This window comes from Vidua chalybeata, chromosome 21 (assembly GCF_026979565.1).
Source record: "Vidua chalybeata isolate OUT-0048 chromosome 21, bVidCha1 merged haplotype, whole genome shotgun sequence".
NCBI lineage: Eukaryota > Metazoa > Chordata > Aves > Passeriformes > Viduidae > Vidua > Vidua chalybeata.
In genome coordinates this window covers 9,508,493-9,522,499 of record NC_071550.1, presented here as the reverse complement: position 1 = coordinate 9,522,499, position 14,007 = coordinate 9,508,493, and the positions used below count along the sequence as shown (strand labels likewise).

At 54.0% G+C, this 14,007-nt stretch overlaps 1 protein-coding gene and 2 long non-coding RNA genes across 5 annotated transcripts in view; 2 read left to right on the top strand and 1 right to left on the bottom strand.

Annotated features, from left to right (window-relative positions):
* On the top strand, positions 1–960 carry LOC128798623 (uncharacterized). 3 transcript variants are annotated; one of them, XR_008434484.1, is made up of 3 exons: positions 1–170; positions 424–527; positions 805–960. It is a non-coding gene; the product is annotated as an uncharacterized LOC128798623 (long non-coding RNA). The 3 variants fall into 3 exon arrangements; XR_008434485.1 differs by having other exon boundaries at positions 1–356; XR_008434486.1 differs by lacking the exon at positions 424–527 and having other exon boundaries at positions 1–398.
* LOC128798624 (uncharacterized) lies at positions 912–2,870 on the bottom strand. Its single transcript, XR_008434487.1, has 3 exons — positions 2,567–2,870; positions 2,148–2,293; positions 912–997 (listed from the first exon to the last, which is right to left on the bottom strand). It is a non-coding gene; the product is annotated as an uncharacterized LOC128798624 (long non-coding RNA).
* A 7,371-nt stretch (positions 2,871–10,241) lies between these two features.
* ARRDC1 (arrestin domain containing 1) overlaps positions 10,242–14,007 on the top strand; it is a 37,401-nt gene continuing 33,635 nt past the window's right edge. Inside the window, exon 1 of the mRNA XM_053962412.1 lies at positions 10,242–10,418. Coding sequence (XP_053818387.1) covers positions 10,301–10,418 — 118 coding nt within the window. The 5' untranslated portion in view covers positions 10,242–10,300. The remainder of the gene's footprint in view (positions 10,419–14,007) is intronic.

Sequence of the window (14,007 nt, the reverse complement as noted above, 5' to 3'; positions counted from 1 at the left end):
CTAGAGCAGCCTCATCAAAGGAATCTTTAATGACCTGCAGCAGCTCCCTCTGCTCACCCAGCACCCTCCTGAGCCCTCAGTCCTGCTGCTGGGGGAACAGGGCCAGGAAAGCCAGCACAAGCACCTGAGAGCTGCATGGGGTGTCAGGCCACCAAGAGGCATTGATGACTGTGAGCAGCCTCACCTGGATCCCAGCCCATGGGCCCTGAGATGTTCATTTGAGCTCTGCCAGAACCATCACTCCCTGCTCCAGTTTGACTGCGGAGTGTGGGTCTCCAGTGTTGGTCACCCAGACCTTCACCCATGGACTGCAGAGCTGCCAGGAGATCCCCAGGCTGTGTCTCACCAAGTGAGAGGTGAGGGTGGCTGCCCTCACCAAGCCTCACCCTGACCTGCAGGTTAATTCTTCTGGCTTCATTTCAGACTTGCCTTATTGTGGGGAACTTTCCTGATGATCTGGACTCCTGCATGAGCAATTCTACCCTCCTGGATGGGTTCCTTGGGAGCAGAGGGACAGCCCTTTGCTGGTGAGACTCTGCCCTGTAGCTGAGGGGTCTCTTCTGGTTTCCTGGACCTCTGGGAGCCCCTGGCCCTTGCTGTGCCCTGATGGGTGGGAGAGGGGGTTGTACAAAGGCCTACAGGAGAAAATCAAGTGTTGGGTGTGGGGAATTAAATTTCTTCCTCAATCCTGATTCCTGCAGCTGTTGAGGAGTAATGCCAGTGATGGGATGTGCAGAGGACGATGAGATGCAATTACCATAATGCCTTTATTTTTTCACTTTAAGTTCTTTGCATCTTCTGCAGGTCCTTGGGTTGCAGCAAGGGAGGCCAGCAGTGAAATTGTATCAGCAGAGCTGCCCAAAAGGAGGAGGGAGAGGCTGGGCTGTAGCTGCAGCCAGGCAGGTGTCTAGTGGAGAGATGATCCAAACCCAAATGAAGCTTTCTCCTGGTATTTATAGATGAAGTTATTTCTCCTGGTGCTGCTCTAGGCTGGTAACTGTAATAACACAAATTGAATGCATTTGTTGGCCTTGACTCCCATCAGGGCAGGTGCTTTCAGTGGCTGAAATGTCAATGCAAGGCAGGTTTTAGAAGGACTTTGTAAAAATATCTGTAATAGGGCTGAGATTGTGATATTCGCCCATGGCAGGAGTGTGCAAAGGTGGTGGGTGCTGTTGGGAAACAGCTGCTAGTAAAAGAACTGGTTTAATTCTAAACCATCTTCAGCTCTCAGCATAAAGGGAGGGTGGGGAAATAGAACTGTGATATTGTAGTTCAGGGAAAGTAAAAGTTTGAGAGATTTGGCAGCAGCTGATCTATAAGGAAACTCCAGCCCTGAGGGATAAAATCAGTCTGGGGAGATGTAGCTGGGGTGACTGTCTTGTCCTGGAGTGAGCTCCGTGAAGATGGACCCACGATGTGCCTGGGATGTTTTCACCTCACCCACGTGTTCTCAGGGAGCTGAAGCATGCTGTTAACAGTTATCCTGGCTGTATTAATTCAGGCATACCAAGTTCTTTCCCCTCCTTGTTGTCAGACCAATGTCCCAAGGCTTACTAATGAGCCTTTCAGTGCTCAGCATGTGTTTTCTCACTGCCACAAAATTTGGGGAAGGGAGAGGCTGTTTGTGTCTTGTACATCCCTCACTGCTGCTCTGTCCTCCTTTGCTTTCTGACTCATGCTGTTGGAACAAGCTGACCTGCTCCTGGCTTTCAGTTTAATTGCTGAACCTCTTGGATGTGGTCTCCAAGGTTCTGCCCTCCTGGCTGCACCCTCTGGTATTTCTCTGCCTCCTTCTGCCAGGCTGCACCCTCGTACCTGCCCTGGGTGCTGGAGGCTCTCACTGTTGCCCCTGATGTGCTCCTTTTGTGTCAGGACAGGTCCCTGGGGCAGCACAGTGACTTCAGCTCCCCCTTTCCAGTGGGAAAACTGGGTGGTGGTACCTTGGCAGCTTTTCCCAGAGAGGCAGAGTTGGAGGAGTGGTCAGGGACGTGTAGAAGCACATCTTGCTCTGCTCCCACCAGTGTGGGAGGAGTGGAGGCTGGCAGAGTACTGAGGATGCTCTGATGGCTCTTTCCATCACTGTCCCCATGGTGACAGGTGCTGGCTGCCTCCCCAGGGCCAGCCCTGGGCCGCACAAAAATCACCTGTATTTCGATTGTCACCACCCTGCAGCCCCAATGCATCTGTGAAGGTGGGATCAGCAGTTTTCCTCCATGCAGAGAGCTGAGGCTTGCTGGCAGGAGCAGTGTCCCAGGAGCTGCTGATAGATCCTGTCACGAGTTGCTCCATCCTGTGGGGACAGTGGGTTTGATTTTTGGCAATTGGCCCAGTACAAGTGCCACAAAGCAAGGGGCTGCAGAGGTGTCATTGCTGCATATGCAATAATGCATATTTATGCATTATAAATAAATGCATATATATAATAAAATCATCATACAGTCAACCTAGGACACCTGGTCACTGGGTGAGAGCACATTGCAGACCTCCCCTCAGCTGCTTTACCTGCCACCAGCTCAGCTGGTGGTGGCACGGGCTGGGGGGTCTGGCATGGGCAGGGACTCACCTCATGTAAGCAGCACTGTGCCAGGGTGTGGATGGGGAAGGCACCGCTCCTGTCCTGGCAGTGGAGGACGTTTTAGTGCTGCCTCCTGCTCTGGCCAGGACGGGTTTGTCAGGTGTGAATCACCTGCCGCGTGACTGCTCGGGCTGGCCTGGAGCGGTGACCTTTGAGTCTGGCGTATTAGCTCATGGAAACCCAAATAATGACTTGGGAAACGGAAATATCTGGTGAGGGAAGATCCCCGGGCAGCCCCGATGAGCAGGGATAGGAGCAGCAGGGTGCAGTGGTGGGGAACACCTCTGCTCTCCCAGCTTTTTCCCCCAGCATCCCTCTGTGATGCAGCCAGCCAGCAAACTCCTTTGGAAAGCATTACTTCACAAAGAGAAATGTGCCGTGGCTGACGGTGCCCTCGGGCAGAGCCACAGTGCTGCTTCAGCAGCAGCTTGGGCTGAGGCGTTAACTCCTTCTCCTGCGTGCCTGGCTCGGGGTGGTTTTCTGGTCCTTGTGTCAGCATTGCTGGGGTGCCATCCTGTCCCCTACCCAGGCCCTGGATGACAGGGAGGGCTCTGCATGTAGCCTAACACCACAAAGGGGTGGTTTTGTTTGGAGGGGGACCCTTGGCTGTGTCACCAGGTGTTGGCTGGTTCACTCCACTGGAGTCACTCACATCAGCAGGTGGAGGGGGATCAGGGTCACCCTGAGCCTTGCTCCTCTGGGTGCATCTGCTCCTGAACCAAGCCACAGTTTGGCTCAGACATCCTGCTCCAGGATGTGCCGAGAGGACTGCTCCCTGCATTCCTGCAGGAGCAGCTGCTGGGACATGTTTCTCCATGCTGGGGATTGCTGTATTTTGCTCTGGACACATGGAGTAACTGGTGAGGAGCAGGAAAATGAAGTGTTTTTCTCAGCAGTGGGATGAGGAGATGTGAGCTGAGAGAGGGAGTGGGACTGTCTATGAGCTGTCACAGGCAACCAGGTGTGGCAGAGGAGGAGGGGTGTTTGTGGGGACCCTGCACCCCAGGAGTCTCCAGCTGTGTCACTGATGTGACCCTTAGTGCACCATCTCCTGTCCCTAGACACCTCCTTCTGGGTTGCATGGAGAATTGAGGGATTTCTTGATGAGTTTTGTCCCTGGCATGTAGGTCAGGGGCCATGCCACAGCTTTTTATCAGCTAGAATTGGGCTGCTCGAATGAGTTAATCCTAGCAGGGGGGTTGCTGAGCCACACAGAGATCCAATCCTCTGGCTGGCAGCAGTGGTGGTCTCATGTCGCCATTGTCGTCACTCTCTCTGTCACAGGCTGTCCCCCCTACAGCCAGCAATGTGGGAGTGTTCCTTGGCCATTTCTGGGAAGAATTCAGTGGATTTAGGTGAAAGTGCTGCAGGAGGTGTGATTGTGGACCTTGCCAGGGAGTGGCTATTGAGATGTCCCTTCCCTGATTATGAGTCTGTGGTGGAGAAGTGACCTCCCCACTGAGGGGGATGGGATCAAATATCAGGAGTGTGGGAAGAGCTGTTGGCTGGGGCTGTAGTGGATCACTGTCCTGGGCAGCCACGCTGAGATATTGTTACAGGAGAAAAGGGAAGTAGAAAAACTGGGCAGTGAAGGGGAGGGAAGGCATGAGAGCCAGGTCAAATACAGGATCCAAATGATTTGTACCTCAGGTGGTGTCAGTGATCTTGTGCTGCTGGACCCTCTGCCTGCCCAGGGCATCTCTTGGGATGGCAGACAACTAGGGATGGGGCTGCCCTGCTCCCACAGCACAGAGTTTCCCTGGAAGAAACCTCATGATCCTTTGACCTCAGCCTGCTCCTACATGTGGAAAAGCAATTGCTGCTTTCCTTGGCCCTCATAAACTTGGTGTCATTCTTGGTGTGGTCCTGTGCAGGGCTGGGAGTTGAACTTTGATAGTCCTTGTGGGTCTCTTCCAATCCAGGATATTCCACGAGTCTATGAAATGTCATTTTGCAGTGAGGGAGAAATGCAAAATCCTGAGTGGTGCTGGAGAATGAGAGTTCAGCCTGTGGTTTCAGTTTTTTCTCAGGCAAGGTCCCACTGGGATCACTGAGGTCAAGTGTATCCTCCTATTCCCACACCCTGTAGGTTGTACAAACAATCTGCCATCCCTGCAGATGCTAAACCCCACAGGGAAGGGAGGACAAGCATCCCATCATCCAATCCTTCTCCCCAGGCCCACACTGAGCAACGGGAACTCTTCCAGCAAAGGAGAGCAGAAATCCAGGCAGTGCAATTAGAATTATAATAATAGTAATTAATGCCTTGTCTCTCTCTAAGGATTTGCTAATGAGGCTTGCCAGGTGCAGGCTGGGCATTTAGTGATCAAAGCCACAGCACCCACGTGAAGGGGATGGGTGCCAGCTGAGCCATGGGACCTGAGTGCCTCAGCTGGGGACTTGCTCTCCATGCCCTCATCTTTCTCCGTGGTTTGGAGGGGAAGATTAGGAGGAGCTGCTTCAAGAATCCCGGGGATGAGGGTTAATGGATGGGAGAGAAGACGAGGTCAGGAGCACCCTGTGTGTTAGCCAGGGGTGCTCATCTGGCCCCAGTGATGTGAGCTGAAGGGCCTGTGTGTGTCTCTGTGTGCGTCTCTGCGTGCAGGGGCATAAATGAGCTCTAATGCATTGACTCCTGTCTGTGCACGTGTCTGTATGTGGGAGGCTGCTCCTGCACACACGTTTCAGTCGACACACAAATGCCAGTCCGTGGGCTTGCACAGACACAAGCAGCAAATAACATGGGGGCTGGAGAAAATGCTTTACAGGGAGAGGCTTGAAGAGCTCAAATCGCTCCGTTTACCACAGACATTGGGAGGTGTCTTTATTCCGGTGTGTAACACTGTCACAAGTAGAAAGGATGTGGCACCAAAGGACTCTTTAACATCAGAGAGCAGCAGAACAAGAAGCAAGGGCTGAAGCTGCCCAAGTTGGCCTGAAGAGCAGGTGTGCATGCTGGGGGGGAGGGGCATGGCAGGGCTTCTCTAGCCTGGTGAAGGGCAGTCCCTCTGGTGGTGTCTCAGCCAAGTTACTCCATCATCAGGCACTCAGTGTGAGGGTAAGCCAACGCTATTCGTTATGCTGTTAGAACCACTCACGTTTCAGTCTCCTTCTTACTCTTTGGGTGAGGCCTGGGGCACAATCTCAGGGTACAGGCTGGTGAGGCATCTGTGGGACGGAGCCCAAAGCAGCTGCCTGGCCTCCCTGCGCAGTGCTGCCTCCTGGCTCTGCACTGAGGGTGGGTTCTGATTGCTTCCTGCTCTCCTCTCATCCTCCCAGGGGTTGGGCTGTGGTGGGCTGGTGGCCCTCGTGTCTGGGAGGCTCGGTGAGACCAGTAGGCTGGTGGAGCTCCAGCAGCAGTGGGGAGCTGCTGCAGAGTCCCAGGACATTGTGCCAGAGCTGCCCAGAGGAGCTGTGGCTGCCCCATCCCTGCAAGTGTCCAAGGCCAGGTTGAACGGGGCTTGGAGCAACCTGGTCTGGAGGAAGGTGTCCCTGCCCTTGGCAGGGGCAGGAATGAGATGGTCTTTAAGGTCCCTCCCAACCCAAACCAGTCGATAATTCTATCATGTGTTGATCCCAGAGATTTGTACACCACTGGTGGGACATCCAGCTCCTCCCTCGGGAAAGCTGCCTTGGGAGCTGCCTTGCAGGTGAACCCACAGAAAGGGGACAGGGGACTTTGGCTGTGGCGTCCTGCGAGGAGAGAGACGGTGTGCAGGGAGGTGTGGCTGAACGGTACCACCTCTGCCTGAACTGCTGGAAGGTGCCAGCCTGAAACAAATGAGTAATTGTTGTTGCTGTTGGTATCAGATGACGTAGTTTACCCGCCAGCAAATCAGCTGAGAAGCAGTGAGGCACTGAGTGAAGCAGGGAAATTATTTAGAAAGGTAATAAACCTAAGTGTAATATAAATATATTAGGATAATGGATTTTATGTATGCAGGAATTCAGAATGGCTGTCAGTGGTGCAGGTAGCACAGGGAGCCCACCACGGCAGTTCACATCTGTGTATTTTAGTTCAAGGGAAACTTCAGAAACTAACTTCAGAAACTAACTTCAGAAACTAACTTCAGAAACCTAAAGGTCAACTTCCACAAAGCTCTGCTGCTTCACTTCCCCCTCCATCACAGCCGCTCCGGTGCCTGCCCTTATGGGATGTGGTGGGCTCATGCAAGTCACGCCCTCGTCAAACCCAGTAGGAGTAGGGGGAGAGATTGCAAACGCAAAAGCAAGAGAATTTGTGGGCGGACAGATAGACTCATCTCTTAGCAAGAGAGCAGGAGAGGCTCTGGGTGTCCCCCCGGTGCCGGGTAGCCCCTGCCAGGCTCGCCCCTCTCCCCTGCAGGCACGAGGCGCGGAGCGGCGGGCAGGTGGAAATGACCTCGAGATACAAACTGCCCCAGGGTACCGTGTGCTGCCTCACCAGCCGCGCTCCCGTCGCTAACGCGCCATCAGTCACGGCCCAGGTATGCCCAGGCATTTCCGCACTGCCTCTCCCTGAGCAGCCCCAGTGCAGGGGAAACTGAGGCACGGTCAGGTGGGGCTGTGCCTCCTCCGTGTCAGCATGCACAGCTGGAAACTCCTGGAAAGACAAGAGGGGAACAAATTCAAGTGACAAGCAATGTCTGTGACTTAATGGTGGAGGCTTGTGTGTCTCGCACTTGCAGCCACAGCTGAGCCCTTTGTGGACACATTTTTCCCATATGTGACACCACTCACGGCTGCTCTCCCGGCACCTGTGCTTCCAGCTCATCTGTGCTGCTGGCAAAGCATGGCTCAGGTGTTGCTGAGAGGGGGTTTATGAGAATTTTTTCCTTTTAATAACTACTGTGTTGTCAAAAAATTTCATGTTCCTTGAAGTTAGGGGAATGTGGTGACATCTGAAAGGAAAATTTTGTGGTGACATCTGAAAGGAAAATTTTATTCTTGAGCTTGCTTGGCATTTGTTTTTCTTCTCTCTTTTTAAATTTCCCTTTTAATAAGGGTGAAGGGAGGCAGGGAGAGCACACAGAATGCAGAGGAAGTGAGATTTCCCACCACAACAACAAAACTCTTCAAAACATTTTTTTTAAAGCAAAACAATAGTCAAAAATATCAGAAAGCAAACTGTGCCAGTTTACCAAACATCCTTAGCTTACTTTTTTTTTAAACTGCTCTGAGTTTTAACTCCAATGACTCCTCACACAAGTAGATAAGAGGAATGACTTCAGGGTGAGCAGGGAGGCAGGAATGTAAATACACGTTTTGATTGCAATGAGTAAAATCCTCCTGAATCCAACATCACTGGGGGAATGATGGGGCACCCTGGCACTGCGGGCATTGAATACATCGAATTACAGAGTCACAGACTGGTTTGGGAACTTAAAGATCATCTCATTGCACCCCCTGCCATGGGCAGGGACACCTTACACTATATCCTAGGATGCTTCAAGCCCTGTCCAGCCTGGCCTTGGACAATTCCAGGAATCCAGGGGCAGCCACAGCTTCTCTGGGGACCCTATGCCAGGGCCTCACCTCCCTCTAAGTAAAGATTTTTCTTCCTAAAATCCAATCTAACCCTGCTCTCTGTCAGTTTAAAACCACTGCCCCTTGTCTTGTCATTATCTACCCATATAAAAAGTCCTTCTCTTTCCATTTTTAAAGCCTCCTTAAGGTATTAGGAGGCTGTAATGGAGTCTCCCTGAAGCCTTCTCTTCTCCATGCTTCAATTATATCCATCCAGTTATGTTTTACAGACTGCTCTACCCAGTGTAGCTGTGATCCAGGGGATAGAGCAGTGCTGTGGCATCGCTGCTGGCCATGACATGACAAGGGACCCTGTGTATCTTAGCACAAATCTTTGCAGTACTGTAGCTGTGCCTGGGTGCTTTTGTTCAGCTCCTGGTGCAGGAATCCTTTTTACTCACGTCGTGACCTTGGGTGAACAACTTTGCTGTGCTTAAAATTAACTTCTCTGCAAACAAGGCGCATAAATCTCCATGTCAAGAGAAGCTGCGGCATGGCACGAGGGGCTCGGGTTTGGTGAAGGGTTTTTCCACCCTGAGTTGTCACATGTGTGGTGTCCCTCTGGGGTAAGTGTGCCAGTGCTGCCCCAGAGATGGGGTGGCCCAAATTGTGCCTCAAACCATGAGCCTTTGGCCACTTTCCATGTGGGAAAGGGGTTCAGTAAAAGCTGCTGTAGCTCAGGGTGTTTACAACCCCCCTCCCTTCTCCTAATTTGTTTGGTTTTGCTGGCAGAGCTAAATAGGGGCTGCAGAGACTGATGAAAGAGGCTGCAGGCTCATCTTACAAAATAAAAAGGCTGGAGCAAATTGGCGTGCCTAGCCTGGGAAAACAGAAGCTAAGGGCAGCACAAGGAGAGTGGTGTGCGGACGGATCTCAGGGTATGCCCTGCGGGAGGAGATGAGCTGCAGAAAGCCTTGGCACAAGACTGTTGTGTGTCTGTAGCCTGTGACTACACGCAGCCTGGAAACGGGAGGTAGCTCTTAAGCAGAGGAGGAGGGAGGGCCTGGAAAGGCTTCCCAGCAGGAGCCCTGTGTGCCCGGAGCACACGAACTCCTTTGGTGCCCTGTGAGGGGTTTCAGGTTGCCACAGCCACCATAAGGCAGCACGGAGAGTCCCACAGCCCCACATACCCAGGCTGGTGTCACTGCGGGGCTGTGGGAGGACGTCTGTCTGTCCAGCCAGGTCCGGGCTGGGTGTGCTCTGCAGATAAACAGCTCCTTTTACACTTATTCATTCTGCCTGTGTACACAGCCTGCTCGCCAGCGGCCGGGAGGTGCCTTTTCCCGGCGCTGCCTTTGGTGTGGGTTTTACAGATGGTTTTTATTCAATCAGGCAGAGATGAGGGGGGAACACGGCAAATGTATGAAGTGTGCTGGTCATCCCCAGCTTCCTGGAACACCCTGACCTTCGCCCACTGATCCACAGAGAGCATGGGGTCATCACTGACTCCTCAGCCCCAGTCGCAGACTGCTGTCAGGTCCCTTGTATTTGCCTCTTACTGGACACTTAAAGAAACTGGGGTTATAAAAACAGGAGCAAGGAGAGGTGACAGCTGGGCCTGGAGAATTACAGGGAGGAAATGAGATTAGAGGGAGCAGGGATCACCAGGAGACAAGATGGCCCCATGCTGGGCAGTCAGCTCCTTCCCTCAGAGCCCGACCCCACAACCAGTCCTTTCCCTCACAGCCCGACCCCACAACCTGCTCCTTCCCTCAGGGATCCACCAGCTTCTCTTTCCCTCACAGCTCAGCCCCACCTCTGCTCCTTTCCTCCCAGCCTGACCCCACAAGCAATGCCTTCCCTCCCAGCACAGCCCAACCCCTGAAGCTGCCCTTTCCTCCACAGCTCCTTCCCTACCAGTAGTCAGGGCTACATCAGCTACCCCTTACTTCATAGCCTGACCCTACAGCAGTGAGGGATCCATCAGCTACCCCTTCCCTCCCAGCCCAGCCCCACAGCCCGCTCCTTTCCCTCAGCCTGGCCGCACAATTGCCCCCTTCCCTCGGCACTCAGGGAGCCACCAGCAGCCCCCTGCCCGCGGCGCGGCCGCCGCCGCTGCCCCGCGCCTCGGGCCCGCCCCGCTCCCTCAGCGCGGCCGGGGCGGGGCGGGCGCGGGGCGGGGACGGGTCCCGCCCGCCGGGGCAGGCACAGCGCGGGCCGCAGGTACGAGCGGAGCCGGCGAGCGGAGCGGAGGAGAGCGGCCGGGCCGGCGCGGCCATGGGGAAGGTGCAGCTCTTCGAGATCCGCCTGGGCGACAGCCGCGTCGTCTACAGCCCCGGCGAGCCGCTGGCCGGCACCGTCACCGTGCGGCTCTCGGGCTCGCTGCAGTACCGAGGTGAGCCCGCGGCCTGCCGTGCCCTGCCGTGCCCGCCGCCCGCGGGGCCACACGGCGGGGCGGATATCCCGGGGAGGGGTTCACGGGCTGCCCTGGCCCGCGGGGCGCCCGGGGGATGGTGCCGGGGAGCGGCCGGGTTCCCTTCCCCGGCTCTGGGCACCGGCGGCTCCGGGGCTGCCCCATCGCTGCTGCCCCCTCTGCCATGCGGCGGCCGGGAGGGGCTGATGGGAGCAACCTGCTGGATTATTTCCTCCTTCGCTTCCTCCTCTTACTTTTTGCTCCTATCCCATAAATAAGGAAACATCCTCCCAACCCCCTTCCCAAAACGACCCAGCGCGGGGCTGTGCCACAGCAGCCTCCGGAGCTGGCGGGTGCCCAGGGTGGCAGCGGGAGGTGGTGGAGGGGCTCGCCCGTCTCGTTCTGCTTTCCCGGAGTTCTGCGGCTTCCCAGGGCTGCCGGCATCGCCCCGGCACAGCCCCCGAACCCTGAGCCTGGTGCCCATGTGTCGGACGGAGCCCGAATGTGTTAGGGCAGGGCGATGGCAGGAGGTGGGCGATGCCGTGTCCCGGTGGGCAGCAGCCCTGCCTCGGCAGGAGGGAGGAGATGGGCGATGCTGTGTCCTGGCAGGAGCGGCACCCACCCACCGGCTCGCAGGCACCGTCCGCAGCGAGCAGCCGTGTTGTAACATCTCGAACGAAATCGGGCGTTTGAGTTGTGCCTCTGCTAGTGTGGGAGATGTCCGCGGTGTGTTCGAGGTCCTGTGAGTGCCAGGGCAGAGAGTGCCCGCTGGGCAGCAGTGGTCTGGAGCAGGAGTTGTTGGGTTATGGGGCTTGTGTTGCTCCACGCGAGGCTCAGGCCATGCTCGTGGCTGGTGCAGTCCGTCGGGGCAGAGGGATGGGGCTGGACTGCAGCGAAATGAGCTGCTGGGCTCGGATCATCCAAACTGGGAGCTTCCTCCCCCGCCTGAGAGAAGTCATTCGCATTTGCAAGTCAGCTTTGTGCTCAGTGCTGTGGAAATGTGAACCAATTTGCTGTTTTCCCTGAGGTCTTGCTTGCTTCTCGTGTGTGCATGCTGCTTCCTTTGTAACAAATTATTGGAGGGGGGAAAAAAGACCAACCCCTGTACCAAGTAATGTAAAATGTGAAGTCTCTGTTCAAGAGCTGTCAGCCTGGATCATGGTGCCTCTGCCTGCCTGCGCCTTGCTTTTGAGAGCACCTCTCCCAGTTGTCTGCAATCTTTTGGAAGCTTCTTGTGGAAAAAAAGTATCTAGGACAAGTGTAAACTTGTAGCCTGTTTAACTCCTGTCAGAGCTAAACAGTTGCAGATCCAGCGTTTATCTCCTTGGAGAATACTCCTGGATGCACTTCCAGCAAAGATGTTCTTAATGAAGTCTGGCTGACTTCCCTTCTCGGCCCATCCCATTGACTCCATCCATTCCTGAAGGTGCTTCTTGGGAGGGACAAGAGTTTGGCCTTTGGTGTGCTGGCCCCTTGTGCTGCCAGCTGGCCAAAGCTACTTGCTGCTGCCTCTACAACTCCCATTTGGGGAGGACCTGCCAGGTTCTGCTCTACACCAGCTCTCCTCTGCTTCCTGCTGTTGTTGTAGGGAAGGAGAAAGGGGTCTCTTTGTTCTAGACCTTCCTTTCTGCTTCCTTATTGCTTTGATTCTGACAAGCATCAGGGTCTGGTGTCAAGTACAGGTCCTGAACTCAGGAGAGATTTTGGTAAGAGCTGGGGCAGCTGAGCTCTAGGAAAGCTGTCAGAAGCATTGAGCCAAAATCTGAGGTGGGCTCCATGTGATTGATGCTTCTGTTGTGCTGAGATCACTGAGCAGCTCTTCTAGGCTGTTTCATGTACAGTGGCTTCATGAGCTTGGCTAGAAACTTTCCTTTACTGGCATCAGAACTCATGCAGTTAAGTCACATTTGGACGTGAAACCAACTTCTGCCAAGCACACGGTGACTGTTTGCTGTGTGTTCTCCCTCCTGCTGTGTCTCTTACGGTCTCTGGTGCTTAAACCCTCCACACATGATCTCTCTCTCATCACCCTCTCCTTCCTGCATGAAGGAAATGTCTCACTCTAGAGGAAGAGATTCATGTAGCTGCTGAAACATCCTTTGGTGTAACAGCAGGTGACTACCTGCTGAAAGAGATCTTAAAGGGACTTGTGAGCCCTGCTGAGCTCTGTGGGCTCATACTGGAGGGATCAGACAACATGACATGCTCTGGCTGCCTGCTGGGCTGTGGGGAGAGCTGGGTGGAATCAACTCATCTTGCATTGTATATGCCCCCCACACACCTTCTGTGGCCAACTGTGGCTTTTCAGGCTAATAAACTGCTTCCAGGAGAAGACACAAAGTCCTCACCCCTGGCAGGTCTGGCCCACAGCACCACGATTTGGTGCTTTCTGTTTCCTGAGCCAGGCAGGTCTGGCGCGGTGACTTCTCGGTGCTGTGGTGTGCGAGATCACAGCCGGAACCAGCCTGGAGGTGACTCCTCACACAGTAACTTCTGGCTCTTGAAAATTACACCTTCTGAAAGGTGACAGTGCAAACAAACACAGCTAGTTGTGCCTTGCTAAACACAGGAGAAATCTTGGGTCATGGGACAGCATAGCTGGGGACACACCTTTTTGGGAACATTAATGTTCCCACTTAGACCGGTGTCAGTGCCAGCCCTGCTGACTGGCAATGAGGGCTGTTCAGGAGCACATCTTCTTCAGCTGACCTTGCAGCAGCATCACAAATACTGACTGGTCCTTGGTGACCCACGTGGACCTTCTGAGGAGCCACACTTCTTCCTGTGCCTGTGCCAGGGTGAAGGACCTGCCCAGAAAACTTCTGAGCCTCAGGGGAGAGCGCTGATGGAAATGGAGAATTCCTGATCATTGTGCCTGGTTTGCTGGGTAAATCATCAAACGTGTGTGTACAAAGAATAATTAATCTTACAGGAAGCTTGTGCAGGGACAGCTGGAGATGGCGTTAATTTGTGGGGAAGGAGGAGGGAAGCCAGTTCATTTGGAGCAGGGCAGGCAGTCCTGGTTGCCGGCAGGAGCAAGTGGGAACAAAGGTTTGTGCTGCCTGGAGATGCTGGAGCACTTTCCTCTCAACTCTGTGGCTTCCAGGGGCCATGTGGATTATTTTGGTCCTGCCTGCCATTCAGTGAGGCTTCAACAAGCGTAATGTTAAAATAACAGCCCTCTCTGCCACGTCACCGAGAGCAAAGAAACAGCAAGTGCTTTCCGGAACAGATTTCAGCACTTTGCTATTCTCCACTCTGTTATTTGGCTGTCCAGGTTTATGCAGGGATGAGTTGACTTTAAAATCACTCCCTTGAACTACAAAGCTCCAGACACAAGTACCCATGTTTATTTATGCTCTAGAAATACAGATACATAATTCCCATTTCCACAGAGCAGAGAGCCCATGAATCATAATTTTATTTTATGATCTTAAATGTACTAAATATTCTCACTTCTCATATGGAGAACAGAGAAAGCTGGTTGTGAAGGGGAATGAAGAGCAGGGCTCTGAAATCCTGGGTCAGGTGTCCAAACTAAAAGGTGATTTCTGTTCCCTAGAAGGCAGAA